Source organism: Crassostrea angulata, chromosome 10, assembly GCF_025612915.1.
Source record: "Crassostrea angulata isolate pt1a10 chromosome 10, ASM2561291v2, whole genome shotgun sequence".
In the NCBI taxonomy this organism is placed as follows: Eukaryota; Metazoa; Mollusca; class Bivalvia; order Ostreida; family Ostreidae; genus Magallana; species Magallana angulata.
The window spans coordinates 30727465-30752532 of record NC_069120.1 but is presented as its reverse complement, the minus strand read 5'-3'; the positions used below and the strand labels follow the sequence as shown (position 1 = coordinate 30752532).

Here is a 25068-nt window from a genome sequence, read left to right as displayed (position 1 = left end):
CAGGTGCAAGACAGTTCGCTAAGAGTTTATTCGTGTTTATGGGTGCGTCGTTTTAGCCAAATGGCGATTCAAATGGAAATTTATTACAATAAAATTATTATTACGGGTAACCCGAATTACTGAAATGACAGCTAATATTTACCGAAATAACACCTGAAAATACCGGAATGACAACTCATCCCCAAATATTAGGACAACTCGTCCTTAGCAGGGATCGACGTATATATACTAACGTATACTACATATATATATACTATAAGTATATACGTCCCTGGTAAAGACAACTCGCCCCAATGAAAAAATATATATTCCATATATTTATCCACATATTTAATAAACAAATAATGTTACTTTACACTTATTTTTGAAAATTTTAACAAGAACTCAAGTATAAAATTTCTAAATTATCATTTGTTGTAGGTGTTAAAAATATTTTAGATATGTGTGGTTTTTCAAATATTTGGTATGAACAAAATATTGTAAATGTAAAGTGGATTTCTACAATTGTAAAACAAAGGTTACAAGACCAATATATCCAAAAATGGTCTAGTGACATTAATGACTCAAAAGGGCAAATTTACAAGATTTTTAAGAAAAAAATTTAATCATGAAAGTTACATTAATATATTGCCACTTAGGCCCAGAAAGGTTTTTATGAAATTTAGAACCTCAAATCACCATCTCCAAGTGGAGACTGGGAGATGGTACAATACACCTTTGTAACCAGAGAGTGTGTAAACTGTGTAATTCTGGTCAAATTGCTGACGAATTTCATTATATTCTGGAATGTAAAGAACTATTGACATTTAGACGTAAATATCTTGATGATAAATACTGGTCAGCGCCAAATACTATTAAGTTTTGTGAATTATTATCAAAATATACAGTTTGATATAATAGTTTGTCCTCTGTCCTCCATTATTATACTTTTTCCTATCTTCATTGTATATATTGTATATTTATGCTTATTTACTATTTATCTACTACTTATCTATTCATTCATACAATGTACCTCTGACTTTTGAACTGTATATAATGATTGACCTCATGTACCATTCCATGGTGTGAGCGAAATGAAAATTGAATTGAATTGTTGCTTTTTTTAAAATACAAAATCACGTGCATTAATCAAATAGACAATAATTATGTTATCTCCACATGCAGAAACATCGCCTAAGCAGTTTAATTAGTCGGCAATTAATTCATCATAAATGAAACCGTTGAAAAAATAGTTTTTATTGCAATATAATTTCGAGAATTTAATGACAAGTATCTCCAGAATCCAAAAGCGCGTTTTTTGGTACCAGTATTCCACCGACTCATTTTTTAAAAATGCTATTATTAAATTTATACATCTATAAGATTCATTTATTCCTCTATAGTTATGCTGTAAAATAGTATTTAATACTATTTAAAACTATTAAACATTATGTTAATGATTTTTAAATTCTTAGGGTACGTTTTCTTCAAGAGAAAACATACTCGAGTACGTTTTCTCTTGTAGAAAACGTACCCTAGGAATTGGGTACGTTTTCTCCTGGGTACGTTTTCTCTTAAACTACCTTTATTGCTAGCGCTCTCGAGCGCTAGCAACTACGTTAGTCTTTTTCACTGGAATACGCATGCTCGACTCCATAGTAGGGGATTCTGGGAATACTGTACTACTGTAGATAAACTAGCTGTACCATATGAATTTCGTTTTATCATTTTCACATGAAGTTTTGTGTTTTATTGTACGTGTCAAAAAGTAACAGTAGCTTATGTCTTATTATGCAAAGTTATTTTCATATTATTATAAATAGCTAGCTTTATCTTCAATTTCTTCAAGAAAACATATCCGAAGTTGTTTTCCGAGCTTGACGGAAAGGCCCGAGAAGATACGATTGCTACAAAACAGTACCAATGGTTCTTGAAAATTTTCACTTCGAAATAGAAATAACAATAGATACATAATGATTAAGGCACAGTCAATGAGCTATGCCATGCCTCTAGATTCACAGTTTTAAATTGAGACCCCACTCCAGTACAATTCCAGTACACCACTATGCCTTCCTATTTAATTAATCAATTCAGAAATATAAACCAATGTTTTAGAAATCTGCCTCTGTGTTTTAGGATGGCTACAGCGCTAGCTTACCAATCTTTTTAAAAGATAAGCTTGTATACTGCTACATTGAGAGAACAAACTCATCTGATTTGCTCGGGCTGACCTCAGACTTCCAAGAAGTTGTTCTGCAGATGATAGTTTAAATAATTTTGATGTTCTGATGAAAATATAAACAAAATCCGCTAAAAGTGGTAAAAATATGTATTTTTCCTGCAATGCTAGGCTATCTATCCAGAATTCTAGTCAACAGAATTGCATCCGAGTATAGAACGCCAAATTCACAACAAGAGCCCCAATGGCCAATTAATGATATTTCTCACCTGAAGAACAGTTTTTGTATAATCTTTTTCAAAATTTTCAAATATGAAAAATATATAAAGATAACTGAAACGTACTTTTGGGACAATACATCCTAATTTCTATGATATTGCATCCACCGACAAATTTTAATATCTCAGTCAAAGCCATCTTCGCTAGGCAAGGGTTTTCGGTCCACTTTGCTCCCCATAAACCCTTGGCGGATTTCATTACGAAAACAAAGCATTCTTTAAGGGTCCCAGTATTGTCCTGGGGATCATGGAAAAAATTACAGACAGCTGGATGAACAGATGGACAGACGGACGACAGACAACAGGTGATCAGAAAAGCTCATTTGAACCTTCAGTTCAGGTGAGCTAACAAAAAGTCATACAATTTTCATTGATAGGTTATGACAGGTTTATTAAGCATGGATCTTTTGCACACTTAAAACATGTAGTTTTGATGGATAAAATTAGTTTTTAACTGCATAACAAGAGGCCTAAGGGCAATATCCTTCACCTGAGCAACAATAGCCAGCAAATGCTTTATACTGTCTTTAGAGTATGAAATACAAAATATCTAGACAACTTAGTAGAGTACCGGTATATCTTCAATTTCAATACATATTCCTAAGTTAAATTTTTTACAACGAACTCCTTTTATTGTTTCAGTTTTTTAGAATAAGTTTTTCAAAGATTTTTCTCTATTCATTCAAATATAAAATTTCACCCCTTTCTTACTGAGGCCCCACCCTAACCAGAGATGATTTGGTCATCTTGAATCTACATGCACTACCTGAGGACGATTCCACACAAGTCTCAGTCTTTTTAAGAAGAATTTAAAGATTTTCCCTTATAAATTCCTTTGCAAAAATGACCCCCCCCCCCCCCAATTAAGCCTCCACCATACCCCTAGTATCAAGAATTTACAAGTAAATTTCCGGTTATGCGATGTTACTGGCTAAGTATGCCAATGATACAGTAAAGATTGAAAAAAACCTGGGTTGTTACATCAAAAATATATATAAATATCATACATATATTTAGATTTGTACATAAATATATACTAGTAGGTAGTATTATAGGTAACAGGCTAACAGCAGTACCATACATTTCTCTGCTAGTTACGTAGGGTGATATCAGTATAAGTGTCCAGAAAACCCCCCTACCAGTTTAATAATCCAAAGGCCTGGTCACCTTTATAGTAACATTTTTCGTAATATTTTAAGAAAAATGGTTTACATTTACAAGTAAATTTTTAATCATAAGCTGTCCCTGGTAAAGTAAAAATGGAGAAGAAAAAAATAAAACAGGTTGTCACAATCTCTTAAAAGATATACACTGTACATAATAATATTTGGATTTGTACATATAATACATGTATAGCTAGTACATGTAACAGCAGTACATTTTCTGGTAGATTAGTGTAGAGGGGAAAATCAGATTTGAACAAACTTGACTCTAAACTAACTGAGAATGCTTCCACGGTAACCCCTACCTTTGGGGATCACGATTTGAACAAAATTTGATCTACACTATCTGAGGAATTAGCTTCCATACAATTAAGTGACAGCTTTTTTGGCCAAATGGTTTTGGATAAGAATTTTTTTGAAAAATATCAACAAATTTTCAATAACTTAATATATTTTGCCTTAAAGATTGGGCGGCCCTTCATTTGAACAAACTTTAATCCCCTTCACCCAATAATGTTATGTTCCAAGTTGGTTGATATTGGCCCAGTGTTTTGAAGAAGAAAATGAAAATGTGGAAAGTTTACAATGATGGACAACAACGGCAGACAATGGAAAAATTTTAATAAAAAAAGGCTCACTAAAATGAGCCTTCATGATCAGCTCAAGTGAGCTAAAATCTCAACATAAAGAAAAGAAATAAATAGCAATTAATTATTATTGTAGCAAATACTGATGTTATAAAATAGTGTATCAAAGTGCAAGACTTTGCAAAACATATGAAAAAACAAGTATAGTTAGCATAAGATAACTTTGGAGAGAATTTGTAGATGAGGCAGATATGTCTCCTTGGAAACATTCACACACACAAGTCTTGCCTACACAGGAGTGACAGACACAGGGTCTGGCATATTTGTTTGGAAACTGGCTTTGAAAGTCAAGGAAATTTTTGTACACCTTGTATACAGCATTTGATGATGATCCACCTTGACTTGGAACAATAGCTGGATCTACCTCTTCTCCACTATCTGGAGTGGCAGGTCGATCCCATGTTTCCAGTTCAGTTGGAACAAGAGGTGGAGTGGGAACACCAGGTTTAAAGATGGGTTCTCCTTTACTCATCTGGTTGGTAATCAAGGAATAGCCTGGTTCAATGTCTGGGTGACCAATTGCAATGTCTGCACATCCATAAAACTGTTCCTGGTTTCCACAGCCTATACAACCCCTGTTTGTTGTTGGATCCACTCCCCAGCTGTTCCCTGTGTTATACTTCCACTGTAAAACACAAGCACGGCACTTAACACTATCTGGAAGCTGTAGCTTTAACTTGTATTTACCAGATGTCGTTACTTGGTATCTTGTACTTTTCGACTCAATAATGGTTAAAGGAAAATCATTCAAACACTCCTCTGAGATCCGCTTCTGTGGATCATCATTTGGACACAGTCTGAATTCCATGTATCCTTTGTGTGAAGCTGTAATTTCTACCATCACTGGCATAATGGCACCAATGGTTGTTGAGTGAACAATGATTCCATTAGCATACTTTCCACCCGGCTCATTGTCCAGGGGCCCCTGAAATGGGTCCCCACACACCCCACAACGTCCTTTATTAACCTCATACTGGATCTGCAACGGAAAATAATTTTTGTATTATATATTTTCAATTATTTGTCACCAAGTGCCTTAACTTTACTGTGAGTGCTGCTATGTGTTTCAAGTTTCAAGTGATGAAGTCAGATATATCTAAGAAATCATTTAGTTCTGCTTGGACTTTCAGATAATTTATAACTGGTGTGATTACACTTAAGGACTTTGATGAGAACAGTTCTGAGGGTCAGGAGTTCACTCCCCAATGACAAGTGTAGCAGGGTGTGTGACAGATGTATAAATTAATGCCCATCAAAGAATATTTCCTATATCTCACTTTTTGACCTTCTGTTACTTTATTTTAATATCCACTTCCTTGGAAGTTTAGGCCTTTTCATTAGAGTCATTATAGATCTGATCAAGTAAAGTTAATATAAGTAATCAAAAATTATACACTCCATTTCACGGAGACAAGGTATCACCTAAATGAAGCCACCATAATCATATCAAATTCATAGTTTATGATTTATATTATGTTATATATCATCATACAAGAAAATGTTGGCATATTATTTTATACAACATGAAATCTTGAATACTTATATTTATATATGATATATGAATCATATAAAGGTAATATCATAATTATCAAGTTATACAAAAAAACATAAAATAAAATGGTACCAAAGGTATCATTTGATAAAGATATTACACCAAATGATCAAAAATTTCATTTAATGATATATGATTTAAATTTAATTCATAATATATATATATTTTATAAAACCCTGAATTCAATAACAATCCTATGATACGATCCTATGATATGATACGATAATACATTAATAACTTAGATTATTCTATAAACAAGAAGCCCATTGGCCACTATTTGCTCAGCTGAGCAACAATAGCCATTTATTATGATATTTATAAAATCAGCTTTACGGAGTACATCATATACAAAATATCTGGACGATGTAACAGATGTAGTAGAATAGATCCTGTATAAAAAGATTTTTAAATTTTTCTCTAAATATCCTTATGTAAAACATTGAGCCCCTTTTGTAACAGTTATTATCACATATTGAGCATATTACAGTTCTTAAGAATATTTACAACAACTGTTTATGTACCTCCTGTAAGGCCCAACAATTGTCTAGGGGCCCCTGAGTTTAAACAATTAAGTATCAACACACTGTAAAAATGCTTGCATATAAGCAAATTTAATACCATATACATGTATTATAACATTTGAGTTTTTGAGAGTGATTGAAAAAGTTTTCCTGCGCAAAAATTTGCCCCTCCAATATGGTCTCACCCAGCCCCCCGGGATTATGTCTTTGTACAAGCTTGAATCTACACTTAAAAGGTTATTTTCGCTAAAGACTGTCAGCTCCTCTGACCAATTGGTTTTTGAAAAGAATATTTTTAAAGATTTTCTCTATATATTACTATGTAAAAATCTGACCCCAAATTGTGTGGTTCCACCCTACCCAGAGGATCATGATTTGAACAAACTTGAATCTACACAATATTAAATACATTTTCACTATATGGTTATATCGGCCCCGCCCTAGGGCCTGATCCCCTGACCCAGGGGTCATGAATTTCACCATTGTGGTAGAGGGCTTCATGGACATCATAATTATGAATTTAGTTTTTTCCTCAAATGCGTGGGAATAGAGAAGAAGATTTTTAAAGAAAAAAAAATTGTATATATAGCCCCAACTATGGCACCCTGGGGGTGGTTATAGAGCCATGCATGAATTTCACAATTTAGATTCCTTTTACCATAGAGATGCTTTACTCCAAAAATTGTTCCAATTGGCCATGTAGTTTTCAAGAATAAGTTAAAATTGTAAAGGAACAATGCACAATGGACGACGACCAATTGCAATAGCTAGGTCACCTGAGTGACCCAGGGGACCTAAAAATATATTTTGTTGTAAGAGATTCTAATTTTATCTATAAATCTACTAGCTGTTAATAATCATAACTTCTAGTATCCAAATCAACATCATTAAAAAATACATTTTCAGCTAAAAATCTACTACCTCCGGTAGCTACATGTATTTAATAATCATAATAAATTTTTTCGTCAACAAATCAACATCATTAAAAAAATTTGTTTACCTGTACTCCACCACAGTACAACTGGTTATCATTGTAATTTGGGGGATTTCTGTATCCATAGCGCCACATACTGGACCTACTTGGGGGTTCAATCAACCGACCATGTCCTGTCACCACTCCAAGCAGACAGGTAGTCCCAATGGTGACAGCCAAAAACATTCCTCTCATAAAACCCATCACAATTTGGAATCTAAAACCAGAATGTTAAGCATCCATAGACAAATGAAAACTATGAAAAATTATAGAATTGAACCTTTGCCACATAAATGTTTATATTTACTTATAATTGACATAAAAACTTCATCATTTCCTGTAGTTTAATAGTTGGTAGCTAGACTCTTATTTCCCATTTCACTCACTGACAGGATGTTGACATGAGGAAATTCCATATTTGTATACCTTAACAATGGGTATATTAAATAAAGTACTAAATGAAGTGTTGTAGTACGAGTTGCAGTCATTAATACTTCCTAAGAGTATGGTGACTTAATATAAGTATACTACACATGTATATACATGTATATGTACTTAAATGTAAATTCCTAAAATACTATAATTATAAATTCCTGACTATTAGACAGATTATACTGATGTTTGGATTAGGTACTCTTGAGATGGATCAGTGTACTTTTTGAATGATCTTCATATTTTCTGTTTTTTTTGTATAAATTGTACATGTATCGACATAATTACAGGGTTAATTGTCTCTAAAAACTGAAGTAGAAGGAAGGAATAAAAAAGGTAGAAGGGGGTCTGGAGGTCTATAGCTCATAGCAGATTAATGTGTTTGAAATGCAATAATAGCTGGGTTAATTATGTCATTGAACTGAACTGAACTTTTTTTTATTTTACAATGATTGATAAGCAAGTTCTACAACTTATATTAATATCTCTCGTTGGCATGGATGTTAGCGCAAGGGGGTCATTTGGTGTGGGAAGACGCCGGAGTACCCGGAGAGAACCCACGTGTCCAAGCGGGCGACCGCCATACCATATTATGTCATTATAGGCGGGGGAATTCCCAGCTTCCTGGGTCTTAGAGACAACCCTGAATTATAAGGAAGTTTAATTAAATCTTGTTGCATTTAGAATCAAAGTTTTAAAATCCTAGCTGTTGGTAGCAATTAAAGTATAGATTAGAAAAACAAATATTGTACGTTACAATGACAATTGAGGTAGATTTTTGTCCGATTTTCTGATGGCAGAAATAGAATTCAGAGAAAATACATAATCACTAATTATACAGAATAAACTGGACCTGTTTGAATGATTTACAGTGTGGCTTTTTGTAATCATTTAGCGAGCTTTAGTAATCCATTTTCGTACATCATCGGGAACCCGGCCATGACCAGTCTTGTACACTTATTCAGACTACATTGGATATTAAACAGACCCCCCAAAAAATTAAAATAAAGACAACATTACTGACTTGCATCATATATGATCAATATAAAAACATGCTATTGGAAGTTTCACCTGATGATGAATTACCTACCAAGGTATACTGTACATACAAGTAAAATACTCGTTTTCAATGGTAACATCAACTGTCCTAAGTATAATTCCTCAGTAATTCCCGATCATGAACACATATTTTGTTATTCAAAAAGACAACGCAGGAAATATTCTTTGACCAGCCATCTCTGTATGAATCCACGTAACCAATCATTAAAACTTCCGCACACAATATTCACATCATTGTCTCATTGTTTGACTGCTCTCGAGATCTAAATTTATGTAACTATCAATCTTAAAAGCTACTTAAAATTCACCGCAAGTTGTTTCTTTCGCCTGTTCGCTGCCTTCTATATGACAGAGACTGTAAATGCTGTTGCATTATATAACAGCGTAGAGTGTTGCATGGCGATCAAGCTATTCTGACTAAGTCACTGAGGGATTGTCTCGGCCCAAGAAAACTGTTTATCGTAACGATTTCTTCTGTAAAAATATCTCCTACACTATGAAGGGCTTGTCTGGGTGAACCTGCTAATTAGCTATGAATATCAAATGGTGATAATGTACGTGGATATGTTCTTTCTACCTGTGACAGGTATTCAGGACCTGGGGTCATACAGTTTACTTGACGGTATGCGCAGTACTACTACATGTATTTGACATTCAAGCATATTAATATGCAGACTTTTTTCTTCAGAACATATCTTTTTAGTTGACGAAGGATAACGAATTTTGAACAATTCTAACTGCCCTCCCTATATTCCCCACTTTTTGTGAGGGACAGTGTTTAAAGTGATAGGAAAACATGTGCATATCCGGATTTTTTTTTTTCGAGGAGTACTTATGTTTGCCAGGGGTGGTCAATAACTTTAATTTAACGTACAATTATTTATTCACCCCCCCCCCCCCAAAAAAAAACAGTGTCAGCAAAGAAATGTCGGTACGTGATCAAACAAAGCTCCTGGGAATTTCGACCGTATAAATTCCAAGTTAAAGTCAAAGAATGAATCCATATTCTTTTTAAATAAAGAAAATCACATAGTCCTTAAACTTTGTCTCACTATCTATGTATATTGTGTTACTATTTCCATATATTTATCATAAATACTCCTTTGCCTATTAAACCACATTTATTTACCACGACGGGGAGTAAAAAGTAAAAAAAAAAAGAAGAAAGATTTAGAACATTTCTCTCATGTTGAATGGCACCAAAGGGATCATATTAGGCATTTTTGGGAGTTGATTTTAATCAACTCTCCTATGCAGTCACTCTGGCAAACCGAAAGTGAAACAGTGTTTGGACCTAAGCACAAATCATCACCGCTGACAAGTCTTAGTTCTTTAATAGAATAGAAAAATTCGACGTAATTTTTGCTGAAGCATTGTTTTTCAAGGAAACTTATCTATAAACACTTTGAAAATAGTAAGATGTTATATAATACGACCAATTTAGATATTTATGTAGTCTCGTGTATTCCTACGCCAGAGTTTAATGTATGGAGGGTAATCGTGTTCAAAAATCCAGACATGTAAACTTGTAAATCCGAATATGCAATCGTGTATACTCGGGCATAAACACGTGTAAGATTTGACTCAGTTCCTTCGCATGATGCACATTTTGCAACTTTATTGTTTACATTAGTTAATTAAACCTTCAACTTTGCACACTTTCAATCCGTAGTTTCTGCGTTTGTAACTTCAGGCTCGGCAATAGCACATCTGACATGATACAAATTGACAAATGTAAAGTCTACAAGTTTGTCGAATTTTGACATGACCTTATATGGCAACTGCCTTGCTGCGGGAAAAGGCATGCCGTAACCGCCGGACCGGAATGAACGAAAAATAAACATAATATTCAGCTAAACTGTTGCAATAAGCGTTTAATGAACGACACCTTTTCTATCGAAAACACCGGTATTATTTTTAGAAAAAAAAATTAAGGTATGATTGAAACTGGACCAAACAGGAAGAGGTTCATGTAGAAAAAAAATCGTTGCCGATGTGACGAATGCGCTAATTTCCGTTTTATAATTTTCATGGTATTATAAAAGGAAATGCCTCATATCTTATATCTCTAAAAAAATTGACATGTAATTTAAACTGGAATATAAGTAAATGCGTACTCTTTTCTAGAAATGAGACGGATCAAGAAATTTCCTAAGGGGGTAAATATATTTTGAGCGGCATGGGGTTCGAAGACCGCCGTGAGGTCCCATGTAACTCCATTGCTTCTGAATTCTAAGACTTTTGAGAGTGAATTTTTAACCGGGTTTCCGATTATTGAAATAGTAAAAATTGCAGACGGGCGAATGGCTGTCAAAAAGGTACCCTTATTGTACCGATATCTCCTCGAACAGTTTTCAAGATAGGAAGTTGTTCTTTTGCAGATCATTTATGCATATATATAAGAAGTATGCAAATTGCTAGGATTTTGATTTCTGATAATTTATAAAAAATATCAGCTGTTGAACTTAGTCATTTTTGGGCAAAAGCATTGCATATAGAGTACCCCATTTTTACTCTTGTTATTTTTCTGAATTAGTTAGAATAAACGACCTGCAAGGATTTGGTAATTTTTCGCGGACTTTACATGTATTTATACTTTTTGTTGTTGTGTAAGTGAAAGATAAATAATAACACAATCTTCAATAATAATAAAAAAAAACTAGCGCATATTTTTTGTGCGCCGTAAATTGAAGTTTTACTATGGGAGGCACTGTAGCTCAAAGATCTTCCTTCTGTATTTTTAGACAGGGGGCTACAGACCTGCAGCTAGTTCACAAGTGGCTGTAAAGCTGTATTATACTAGCTCTCCAGAAGATTTTTATCAGCCAACTTCACAAAAAGAGTCTGTATTGAACCGACATTCAGGACGTCATACTCAATCCCGTAATAATTGCTTAAAATAATTTTTAAGAAATGTCAATTTTTACCTGCATGATAGGCTTTTTTTCCTATATATTGCCGACAATGCAAAGAAACATTTCTTAAAATAATTTATACACATTTTAATTTCACGACAGTTAACCTTATCTTTGGAATTTTTATTCATTTTTTTAAGAGGATGTCGCTTCTTATGTCTCATATACCGGGTAATCACAATCTCAAAACCAATGTATTTAAATAGTTTGTTTTTCTTATCGATAACTTTGCAACTCAGCTGACGGATCCCGTGTAATTTTTCGCGTGGGGTGGGGTGGGGGGGGGTCTTGTCACAACTTTGTGGTAGCGATAAGGATGCATTTGGAGATATTTTCTTAATTCAGCCGAGGCCTATACTTTAACAATTTGTTGCATGTACTCTAATAACAGTGGCGTCGGAAGCAAATTAAAGGGGGGGGGGCTAAACTAATCATGAAAAATATTGACAAGAATTCCCATAATCATGAATTTTCTAATCCGTGGGGAAGGGTATACCAATAACTCCAATCTTACCTGCCCAATTTCCCCCCCCCCCCCCCCCCCCCGAAATCATGAAATTCCTAATCCGTGGTGGTGGTGGTGGGGGGGGGGGTGCTAGTATACCTACTATGACTCTAATTTTCAATATCACTATTAATATTTCATTCTCTTTAAGGTCTTTTAAGGAACAATTTTGTTTGTTGCGAGGAAAAAGTAGGGGGGGGGGTTGAATCCTCTATGTTGCTATGTTCCTAATGGTTAGGTCTAACTTGGCAAAAAAAAAGGGGGGGGGGGGGGGCTAAGTCCCCCCCTAGCCCCCCCCCCTCCCGGTTCAGACGCCTATTAATAAAAATGCGTATATATCTTTATACACGTGTATTCAAACAAGGTCATTAAATGTAATTTTTTCAGTTCTATGAGGATATCTGAAGCCGATCGAATTCTTTATCTCTTGATAAAATGTACACCAATCTCATAATTTAATTTTCCGAAAAATAATACTCTATGAAATGTTGTTATCCAGAGATAATATGATTATAGGCTTACCTCATTTTTTTTTTTATTTATTCCGTCCCTATTCCGGCGATTACGGCATGCCTTTACCTGCAGCTAGCCTTTTTCTATCAGTGACGTCATTGTTTCCATATAAGGTCATGTCAAAATTCGACAAGCTTGTAGACTTTACATTTGTCAATTTGTATCATGTCAGATGTGCTATTGCCGAGCCTGAAGTTACAAACGCAGAAACTACGGATTGAAAGTGTGCAAAGTTGAAGGTTTAATCAACTAATGTAAACAATAAAGTTGCAAAATGTGCATCATGCGAAGGAACTGAGTCAAATCTTACACGTGTTTATGCCCGAGTTTTATAGGTTACACGATCAGAATTACACATATTCATGCTCAGGCTCACACATCAACACAATTGCATATTCGGATTTACAATTTTACAGGTCTGGATTTTTGAACACGATTACCCTGTCTCGTTCGCAGAAGGATAAAACGTACGCTCAACTAGGACCTTGGGTCCCCGAAAATAGTTCTCCAAAATGAGTGTATTAATGAGCACTTATGGAACTCTTTTACAAGTGAAGATAAGAATGTAAATCTACTTTCTTTTTTTCTATATCCATAGGGAGACCACAGGTCACCTTACGTCCTAAAACAATGTCGTAATCATTTTGTTAATCAATACGGTTACAAAAGTTACCTAACATCTGCCTAGTGTCAGTTTTACAATATTGAGATTCATCAGAAGTGATCCACTGTAGGGAGACCAGGGGTCACCTTATGTGTAATATCAATGGGGAGATATCATCCGGTTATCTTATGACAATTTACAAGATTAATATTTACTGGAAGTCAGTCATTTTAGAGAGACAGGGGGTTAAATTTAGTGGAATGTTCGTTTGAGACCAGAGGTTACCTTAGGTCCTATATATGAAGAGAGAAAAATAATTTTGGTAATCAATAGAGCAGGTGTCACGTTAAGTGAAATATTCATAATATGCCTGGAGGTCATATTATATTAGGACCTATGAATTCTATTAATCTATAGGGAAATTAGAGGCCCAAGCACGTAGCATCGGGAGGGGGGGGGGGGGGGGGCTTCCCCCCAGTCCCCCACGGATTAGGATTTTGAAGACTTTGGGGGATTTTTTTTTTTTGCTTGTCACGATTTTTGAAGATTTTTTGGATGAGTCTGCCCCCCCCCCCCCCCCACTTTAAAAAACGATGCTACGTGCCTAAGGTCACCTTTTTAGATTTTTAAGGATACAGATTCACCAGAAGCCATTCACTGTAGAGAAACAAGGGATCATTATAAATACAATATCAATAGAGATCACCTTAGGTCCTGAATCAAGTGTTGTTATAATTTTGGTAATATATTGGAAGACCAAGTTCACCAAATGCCATTTTTAAAGATGGATAATCACTAAAAGTTCGCCACTGTAGGAGACTACCTTAACCATAAGTGGAACTTCAGTAAGGAAAGCCAACGTCACCTAAGGTCCTAAATCAATGAAATGAAAATGTTTATTTATGCTTAAAATATAAATTAAAAGATAGACAAATCAGGTTTACAATTTTTTTTTACTCGTATATTGAACCTATGTAAACAAAAACTGGGCACGGGCGTTGTTTACATTACAAAGAATTCTCAGCTCTGTATCTTGCTTTCAACTCCACGAATGACTCTCAAATTTATTTGATCATTGGTAATGCATGTCTAAAGCATTCTAAAAAATAAATATAGAAAAATAGAATTTGACGAAAATCGTGACCATCCCCCTTTAATTGAAATATGCCTAGGGGGACCAGAGGTAACCTAGGTTATTTTATTCACTGTTGTATTAATTCTTTATCTCAAAACGGAGATCTCAGGTCATCTTATGTCATATTACAGGATGGCGAGTCACCAGTTATCCACTGCAGGGTGCCCACAGGTCACCTTATATCATTTTACACAATGGAGAGTCACTCACTGGTCCTCCGCTGTAGGGTGACCAGGGGTCCCCGTATGTCGTTTTACACAATAAATAATTGAAATATGCCTAGGGGGACCAGAGGTAACCTACGTTTTTTTACTACGCTGTTGTATTAATTCTTTATATCAATACGGAAACCTCGGGTCACCTTATGTCATATAACAGGATGGAGAGTCAACAGTAATCCACTGCAGGGTGCCCACATGTCATCTTATAACATTATACACAATGGAGAGTCAACGGTCAACCACTGTAGGGTGAACAGGGGTCCCCGTATGTCAATTTACACAATGGAGAGTCACTGATCATCCTCAAGAGGATGACCGATGACACTCCATGGCGTAAAATGATATAAGGTGACAACTGGTCACCCTACAGAGGATGACCGGTGACTCTCTATCGTGTACAATGACATAAGGTGACCCCTGGTCACCCTACAGTGGATGACCAGTGTTTCTCCATCGTGTAAAATGACATAAGGTGACACCTGGTCTCCCTGCAGTGGATGACCGGTGACTCTCAATTGTGTGAAATTACATATGGGGGCACGTGGGCACCCTTCAGTGGATGACTGGTGACTCTCCATCATGCAAAATGACATACGGGGACCCCTGGTCACCCTACAAAGGACGACCGGTGACTCTGCATCGTGTTAAATGACATACGGAGACCCTTGGTCACCCTGCAGTGGACGACCGTTGACTGTTCATTGTGTAAAATGACATAAGGTGACAACTGGTCACCCTGCAGTGGACTACCGGTGACTCTCCAAATTGTAAAATGACATGAAGTGACTCCTGGCCACACTGTATAGGATAACCGATAACTCTCCATCGTGTAAAATAATATAAGGTGACCCCTGGTCATCCTACAGTGAATGGCCGGTGACTCTCCATCATGTAAAATGACATACGTGGACCCCTGGTCACCTTACAAAGGATGAACGGTGACTCTTCATCGTGTAAACTGATATAAGGTTACTCCTGGTCACACTACAGAGGGTGACCGGTGACACTTCATTGTGTAAAATGATATAAGATGACCCCTGGTCACCCTACAGTGAATTACCGGTGACTCTCAACCGTGTAAAATGACATACGGGGACCCCTGGTAACTCTGCAGTGGATGACCGGTGACTCTCCAACGTGTTAAAGGATATAAGGTGACCCCTGGTCACCCTACAGTGGATGACCGGTGACACTCCATTGTGTAAAATGACATACGGGGACCCCTGGTCACCTACAGTAGTTGGGCGGTGACTGTCCATCGTGTAAAATGATAAGGTGACCCCTGCTCATTCTACAGTGGATGACCGGTGACTCTCCAAAATGATATAAGGTGACCTGTGGGCACCCTGCAGTGGATTACTGGTGACTTTACATCCTGTTATATGACATAAGATGACCCGAGATCTCCGTATTGATATAAAGAATTAATACAACAGTGATAAAAAAACCGTAGGTTACCTCTGGTCCCCCTAGGCATATTTCAATTATTCATTGTGTAAAATGACATACGGGGACCCCAGGTCACCCTACAGTGGTTGACCGGTGATTCTCCATTGTGTAAAATGATATAAGGTGACCTGTGGGCACCCTGCAGTGGATTACTGGTGACTCTCAATCCAGTAATTTGGCATAAGGTGACCCGAGATCTCCGTATTGATATAAAGAATAATACGACAGTGAAAAAAACAACTTAGGTTACCTCTGGTCCCCCTAGCCATATTTCATTTATTCATTGTGTAAAATGACATACGGGGACCCCTGGTCACCCTACAGTGGTTGACCGGTGAGTGACTCTCCATTGTGTAAAATGATATAAGGTGACATGTGGGCACCCTGCAGTTGATTACTGGTGACTCTCAATCATGCAGTAATATGGCATAAGATGACCCGAGATCTCCGTATTGATATAAAGAATTATACGACAGCGAAAAAAACAACTTAGGTTACCTCTGGTCCCCCTAGCCATATTTCAATTATTCATTGTGTAAAATGACATACGGGGACCCCTAGTCACCCTACAGTGGTTGACCGGTGACTCTCCATTGTGTAAAATGATATAAGGTGACCTGTGGGCACCCTGCAGTGGATAACTGGTGACTCTCCATCCTGTAATATGACATAAGATGACCTGAGATCTCAGTATTCATATAAAGAATAAATACAACAGTGAATAAAACAACATAGGTTACCTCTGGTCCCCCTAGGCATATTTCAATTATTCATTGTGTAAAATGACATACGGGGACCCCAGGTCACCCTACAGTGGTTGACCGGTGACTCTCCATTGTGTAAAATGATATAAGGTGACCTGTGGGCACCCTGCAGTGGATTACTGGTGACTCTCCATCCTGTTATATGACATAAGGTGAGCCGAGATCTCCGTAATGATATAAATAATTAATACAACAGTGATAAAAAAACTTAGGTTACCTCTGGTCCCCCTAGGCATATTTCAATTATTCATTGTGTAAAATGACATACGGGGACCCCTGGTCACCCTACAGTGGTTGACCAGTGAGTGACTCTCCATTGTGTAAAATGATATATGGTAACTCTCCATTGTGCAAAATAACATAAGGTGACCCGTGGGTACCCTTCAATGGATGACTGGTGACTCCCCATTCTGTAAAATGACATAAGGTTACCTCTGGTCACCCTACAGTAAATGACCGGTGACTCTCTTTATTTTGAAATGACATACGGGGACCCCTTGTCACTCTACAATGGATGACCGGTCACTCTCCATCGTGTAAAATAACATAAGGTTCACATAATCATAACGACATTTGTGTGGGAAATACAGGTAAGGAGGCGAATTCTCTTTCTCTCATGATATTTATGTTAAGGTGACCCCCTGGTCACCCTACTGTGGAAGACCGCTAACTCCCCATAGTGTAAAATGACTTAAGGTGATCCCTGGTCACCCTACTGTGGAAACCGGTAACTTTCCATTGTGCAAAATGACATAAGGTGACCCGTGGACACCCTTCAGTGGATGACTAATTAATGACTCGCTATCCTGTAAAGTGACATAAGGTGACCCATGGTCACCCTAGAGTAGATGACCGGTGACTCTCACCTTATGTCATATAACATGATGGTGAGTCACCAGTAATCCACAGTAGGGTGCTCATAGGTCACCTTATATCATTTTGGAGAGTCACCGGTCATCCTCTGTAGGGTGACGACCAGGGGTCCCCGTATATCATTTTACACGATGGACAGTCACCGGTCATTCACTGTAGGATGACCAGGGGTCACCTTTTATTATTTTACACAATGGAGAGGCATCGGTTATCCTCTGCAGGGTGGCCAGGAGTCACTTTATGTCATTTTACAATTTGGAGATTCACCGGCCGTCCACTGCAGGGTGACCAGTGGTCACCTTATGTCATTTTACACAATGGAGAGTCAACGGTCATCCACTGCAGGGTGACAAGGGGTCTCCGTATGTCATTTAACACGATGCAGAGTCACCGGTCATCCTTTGTATGGTGACCAGGGGTCCCCGTATGTCATTTTACAATATTGAGAGTCACCGGTCATTTACTGTAGGATGACCAGGGGTCACCTTATGTCGTTTTACAGGATAGAGAGTCACCAGTCATCCACTGAAGGGTGCCCAGGGGTCACCTTATGTCATTTTACACGATGGAGAGTCACCGGTCATCCACTGTAGGGTGACTAGGGGTCCCCTAATGTCATTTTACAGGATTGAGAGCTACCGGTCATCCACTGTAGTAATTGAAATATCATGAGAGAAAGAGAAGTCACCTCCTTACATGTATTTCCTACTCAAATGTCGTAGTGATTTTGTAAATCAATACGGAAACTGGAGGTCGGCAGATGCATCTTGCAGATGGAGATTAATCAGTCTTTATCCATTCTTTGACTACCTGGTGTTACCTCAGATGATTTTACAAGATGGAGATTCACTAAGGTTATTCACGGTAGGGTGACCAGGGGTCACCTTAAGTAAAAAATCGATATGCGGACCAGAGGTCACCAATAGTTTTAGATTGACGTTGCAATTCTTTGATTCAATATGGAGACCTGAGTTTTAACAAAATATCAATATACAAGGTAAAGATTTACCAAAACCATCTACAGTGGGAAGACCAGGGATCACCCTAAGTGAATATCTTAAAGGTTACCAGACGTCAACCTAGGTCTAAAGACAATGTAGTTTTAAATTTCTTAAAATGACATGAAGTCCAGATGTCAACGTGTCATTTACAGAAACACCCATAAGGAGACCAGAGGTCATTTCATGTCCTCTATTGATCATTTTCCTTATCTAAAGGGAGACCAGAGGTCACCTTATGTCATTTACATGATAGGTACTCGGCCATGGTAGGGAGATCAGGGGTCACCTGAAGTGAAAATATGCACAAGGAGACCAGATGTCACCTCAGGTCCTTCATCAATAAAATAATTTTAATATAGAAACGATCAGCTTATGTCATAACAAGATGGATATCCCTAGAAGCCATCCACTAAAGGTCACCTTTGGAAAGCGATGTCTGTCGTTATAATTTTGTCCATTAATAACGGAAATCAGGGGTCACCTAATGTCATATTACAAGATGTAGATTCAAATAAGTCATTTACTGTAGGGAGAGCAGAGGTCACATTTAGTAAAATATCCATGAGGAGCCCTGAGGTCCCCTTATGTCCTACAACAATGTAGCAATAATTTTGTTTATCAATAGGAGACCAGAGGTCCCCAAATGTCATTAAACAAGATGTATACTCACTAGATGTCATCCATTTGTTAGATCATGGGTCAGCTTGAATGGAATTTCAAGATGATAGGTCCCGATATGTCCTAAATCAATGTAATAGTTTGGTGATAAATACGAACACCAGATGTCACCTTCTTTTCCAAGATAGACATTTACCTGAAGTCATTTACTGTAGAGAAACCAAGTGGTAATTATAAGAGGACTATCTAAAAGGAATTTAGAGGTCACCTTAGCTTCAAAAAGGTTTAGATTTAATTCAAAGATTAATACGTTAACCAGAGGTCAGATAATGTCATTTTAAAAGATGGAGATTCCCAACAAGCCATCCACTGAAGGAAAACCAAAGGTCACCTTTGGTATTCGATCTATGTCGTTATATTTTTGTTAACTAATAACGAAGACCAGAGGTCACTTAATGTCATTTTACAAGATGGAGATTCAAAAAAGTCATCTACTGTAGGGGACCCAAGGGTCACCTTAGGTGAAATATCCAAAAGGAGACCATAGGTCACCTTATGATCTAAATTGATGTAGTAATTATTAATTCTGTAAATTAATACGGTGATCAGAGATCCGTTAATGTTATTTTACAAGATGAAGAATCATAAAATATCATCTATTGTAGGTAAACCAGAGTTCGTTTTAGGTCTTGGATATGTGTCGTAATAATTTTGTTAATTGAGATCAGAGGTCACCTTATTTCATTTTATAAGGTGGAGATACAAAAGTAATCCACTGTAGAGAGACCAAAGTAATCCACGGTAGAGAGACTAGGGATAAAATTTTATGAATTATCAATAAGGAGATGAGAGGTCACCATTAGACCTAAATTATTGTAGTAAATTGTTCATCAATACAAAGACCAGATGCCGCCTTCTTTTACAAGATGGAGAATTACCGTGCAGAATTCATCCACTGTAAAGACACCAATGTCTATTAGGAGACCAGAGGTCACCTTAGCTTCTAAATCAATGTAATATTTAGAAAATCAATACGGATACCAGAGGTTGTCTTATGTCTTTTTAAAAGACGAAAATCATGCACTTTATTTATATTGTTTATTAGGAAGAACATAATTGTTAGAGGGAACAGGTGTCACATAAAGATGATAATAAATACGTAAACCAGAGTTCGCCATATATTGTACATCATTGGGGAGACCAGAGATTGCATAACTTATAAGGAGACAACAGGTTAAAAATGTGGTGTGTGAAAAATTATACTCTGATCTACTGAACAAAAAAGTTCAGACTTTTATTTTATAAATAAGCAAAAACGGTACACGTTTCGATCACATTTATTCCTTATTTTTTGTCGTCAAAGGAAGTTAGGGGGGGGGGGGTTAAAGAGGTGACGATTTGCTCGTCTTCATTTTTTTCTCAGATGCATTTCACAGTAGGTCCGCATTAACTATGTTTATTTTTGCAATTCAAATATATTTTTTTTAATTTGATGAGTAAAAATCAATCCAGTCCAGGGAAGTGGTAGGTGGAGCGGGGAGTGGTGAACTCCAACCCTCATGCAACACCTGTAGACAGGGGAACTTTAGTTAGAACACAAATTTGATGTCATTCCTTTGTTGCAGCAGACTAATTTTAGTGAGCTTCTTAAAATAAGACCGTGACTCGTGGTTACAGTACTGATATCCTTCAAAATCAGACTGTCTCAGGTAAATCAACAATGAAATTCAATAGCAGTGTTTTAAGTACGATGTATGCCGAAAACAGCTCTGTATGAAAAAAAACTATCACACAGTTCTCATCACTAACGGGCTCGAAAATGTCAGATATTTTTTATACAAACCTGTGTTGGCATGCATCCATTACGGAAACCAGTTACATCTAATGTAATTCATTATCAAATCATTTTACCTTTATATTAAAGTATCAGTAAAAAGTCTATGGGTTGGTGGCTGGGGGGAGGGGGGGGGGGGGGGCAAAACTACATCTTTCTACAGGCTACACCTACGTATACAGAGTAAGAAGGTGAAGTACTTTGTTATTTTAATGAGGAGGATTTTGTGTTACATTTAATTTATCCTTAGGGGGACCACAGGTCACCTTATGTCTATATAACGTATATCATATATCTTTCAAATAACAGTCTATGTTGACATTTTTATCCTCTATAGTGTATTTCCAATACTTAGAAGGTTATTCTTTTAAAAAAAAATACATTTCTGCCTGTTGTATATCATTTCTAAAGGCTAAGTAGTGGTACTAGTTCTTCTACTTTCACTCTGCGGTTGTAATGCACTACATTTTGTAGCGGAGTGCACAGAATTGGTAGTTGTGAATAAGCAGGTGACCTGGGGTCCTAGTTGAGCGTACGTTTTATCCTCCTGCGTCTCGTTCAACCAGACGCTCGGCTGTCTCCGTAAATCTCCGACAAACAGAGAGGCTCTCTTGCTTGTCGGAGTTTAACGGAGACAGCCGAACGTCTGGTTGAACGAGACTGGAGTTCAATATCAATAGTGCTTGGATCCATACAATTTTTAGAATTGTTTCGATTACTAATACAAAGTTTGAAATCTTCTTTGAATATTACACAACATGATTCATATGGGGTTTCTCTAAATTCTTGTCTGAAAAGTCTAATTAAAATTCATATTATAAAAAAGTGCGTAATTTAAATACAGACTAGAAACTAATTGCTACGCAAGATAAGTTGATTTTAAAATATATGATAATCGATAAAATCAACTCCCGTCATTACTTCAGTACTTTGATTGTCTTCGGTATTAACATCAATCAACAACAAACAAATAAAACGCCAGTAATATTGATATCAGGCACGTAGCATCAGGGGGGGGCCAGGGGGGGGGGGGCCTGGCCCCCCCCCCCCCCCACTTTTTCTCGCCGCAAGAATTTGTTTAAAATTTACATATTAAAAAATTAATTATAATGGAGTTGGCCCCCCCCACTTTTTTTGGAAGTTACTAAAAAATTGATATGAAAATTAGGAAATGAGTTGTCAAATCCCCCCCCCCCCCCCCCCCCACGGATTAGGAATTTCATGATTTGGAAGGAGAAATGTTTTGGTAGGGAAGAATTTGAAAGTATAGTTGAGTCTAACCCCCCCCCCCCCCCCCCCCCCCCCCCCCACGGATTAGGATTTTGAAGATTTTGGGAAATTTTTTTTTTTTTTTTTTTAATTTTTTTTTTTTTTTGCTTGTCAAGATTTTTTGGATGGGTCTGGCCCCCCCCCCCACTTTCAAAAACGATGCTACGTGCCTGGATATCGTATGCAATTGTCAATAATTTGACAAGTTGATCATGAATTGCTTTTATTTCAACGGAGATTTGTCTAATGAAATCAGCCCTTGTGTTGTTGTTTTTTCAACTCTGATATTCACCCAAACACGATATATAATTTATGTTTCTCTTTATCGTCAAACTATTTTGAAATATATACTTATCTGTAAACATTTACTGAGTGTGAAAAGTTCTATAAATTTACGTAAGTGTCGAATAGGATTTTCAATTAGTGACAATAAAAAAAATCTATGGGTTAATGAGTAGTTTTAATATCAGAGCAAGTTCATGGAGGAAAATGCATGGAATCATTAATGAAATGATATTCAATAAGTATCATAGAAAGAAAAAATGCATCTGTAAACTGTTCCGGACAGGGCGGAGTTGTATTTGTGTATTTACATATACTGAGTATTTTCTTTTACACAGCTACAGGTAAAACTGAATCATCGTCTAACCAGTTTTAATCAATATGTCCGCAAACGTTCATAAACATTCCATGACTTTTTAAAGACTGTCTTGTTTAGCAGTGCATGATTCATTATGAGCCGGCTATTATCATATGTTCATTATCTTTTCAAGGCGGATTTAACCGCAAACCCGACAAATAATAATTATACGTACTAAAATATAAAGTAGTCATATTGCAGATATTATTTGAAAAATAATATATGTCAGAAAGTACAGTACTCTTGATCGCCTTTGATATATGCTATTTCTTAGGCAAAAGTAAGATATTGAAATACGTCAACTATCATAACTGATAATTGATAATTGGAGAGAGAGAGAGAGAGAGAGAGAGAGAGAGAGAGAGAGAGAGAGAGAGAGAGAGAGATTTGGGGTATGTGTATTTTTTCTGAAATATCCTAAACCACAAACGAAAGTATTATATTAAACATGTACTTTCTTAAACAAAAACAAATTTAATCTTTTTGTTGGTTTATGCATATTAATCATGTACTGAATAAAATAAAAATACATACATTTTAAAAACATGTCCATTTCTTTTCCGGTTCAGCAGAATTTACCACATGTGGTCACACCAAAGATGAATATGTTTATGTCAAATGTGCATTATGCATATGATTTTCTCTTTTTTCGCAAAGTAAAGCATGCACATGCTAGTGTTACACGTCTTAAGCGTTTCTCAAGTGGAACTGTGGTCACTACAGACAGCGAAACGTCCAGGCTTATACCATCCATCAACATATGTCAAAGCCAGCATTTTAATGGACAAGATGGATAATTACTCATCATTCTGAGTGTGAATGTATATATTTCATGTAGCACAGAAAGATATGAAATATCCTAGCTAGGATTTCTACTCTCACATGAAAGTCATGCATGTTAAAGGATTTCAAAATGATAAAAAATCCAAACGCAGGGTATTGTTAATAATAAAAGGAATAGCGAAGACATGTAATTCAATTTTCTAATAAAGAGCTTTAAATCATCTTTATACTCACTTGACTTATAATAATTTTACACATGAAACGTTACTTGCTATTTGTTTCATTAGATTTTTTTGAAAACTTCAGAAGTTTTCAGATATGGTCAATGCTGAATATTGCAGATTGTGTGAGAGTGACTTTCTATAATGCAAGAACGAAAATTGCAAAATATGAATATTGTTTTTGGTGTTAATTAATCTTATGAAGTGCAAGTACAAGATAATAAATAAAGTCAAGAGACATGACAATGCTGTTTTAAATACTACTTTATATTACATATAAACAATTCTCCCATGACTCACTGGTTTCGTTCTGTATAGACATGATGTGTTTCGGGTTCAAATCTTGCTGACGATTTTTTTTTTATTTCATAGGTCACCTGAGTCACTCAGATGACCTATTGCTAGTGGTCTTTGTCCGTCGTCGTGAGTTTTGCGTTAACAATTTTACATGTTTAACTTCTTCTTGAAAACTGCAAGGCTACTTGTAATCAATTTGAGTGTGAAGCATCGAGCTATGGTAAGAGAAATCTAAATTGTGAAATTTGTGGCTCTACCACCCCAAGGGCGCCACAGGCGGGGCCAAATATGCAAAAATAAAAACAACCAAATTTTCAAAAGTCTTCTTCTATACTCCCTTATATATTTGAGGAAAACTAAATGCATGGACTTTCCTTGGTTTTTTTTATTTATTCTTAATAAAAACAATCGTCTGCTTATGTTTTTAACAGAGGAAAATCGGATTAAATTAACAAGAGTCATAAAATTGTAATCCGTCATGAAATGTACACTTTTTATGCTAAGTATAGATGACATATCTACATGATCTTATACATTATATAGCAAACAAAACACCACATTAAATACATTATGGTTACCTTAAAATCATTAGAAAGTAGAATCACTGCACAGTTACTCCATTTAACACAAACAAATGAATTAG

At 36.5% G+C, this 25068-nt stretch overlaps 1 protein-coding gene across 4 annotated transcripts; it reads right to left on the bottom strand.

Annotated features, from left to right (window-relative positions):
- Positions 1-4203: 4203 nt before the first annotated feature.
- On the bottom strand, positions 4204-23794 carry LOC128167642 (uncharacterized). 4 transcript variants are annotated; one of them, XM_052833465.1, is made up of 3 exons: positions 23659-23794; positions 7320-7509; positions 4204-5225 (listed from the first exon to the last, which is right to left on the bottom strand). In XM_052833465.1, the coding sequence occupies exons 2-3, from the start codon at positions 7494-7496 to the stop codon at positions 4350-4352; spliced, it is 1053 nt and encodes a 350-aa protein (XP_052689425.1). In that variant the 5' UTR covers positions 7497-7509; positions 23659-23794; the 3' UTR covers positions 4204-4349. The 4 variants fall into 4 exon arrangements, with proteins under 4 accessions (XP_052689425.1, XP_052689427.1, XP_052689424.1 ...); XM_052833467.1 differs by lacking the exon at positions 23659-23794 and adding an exon at positions 9092-9387; XM_052833464.1 differs by lacking the exon at positions 23659-23794 and adding an exon at positions 8815-9379.
- Between the last annotated feature and the right edge of the window lie 1274 nt (positions 23795-25068).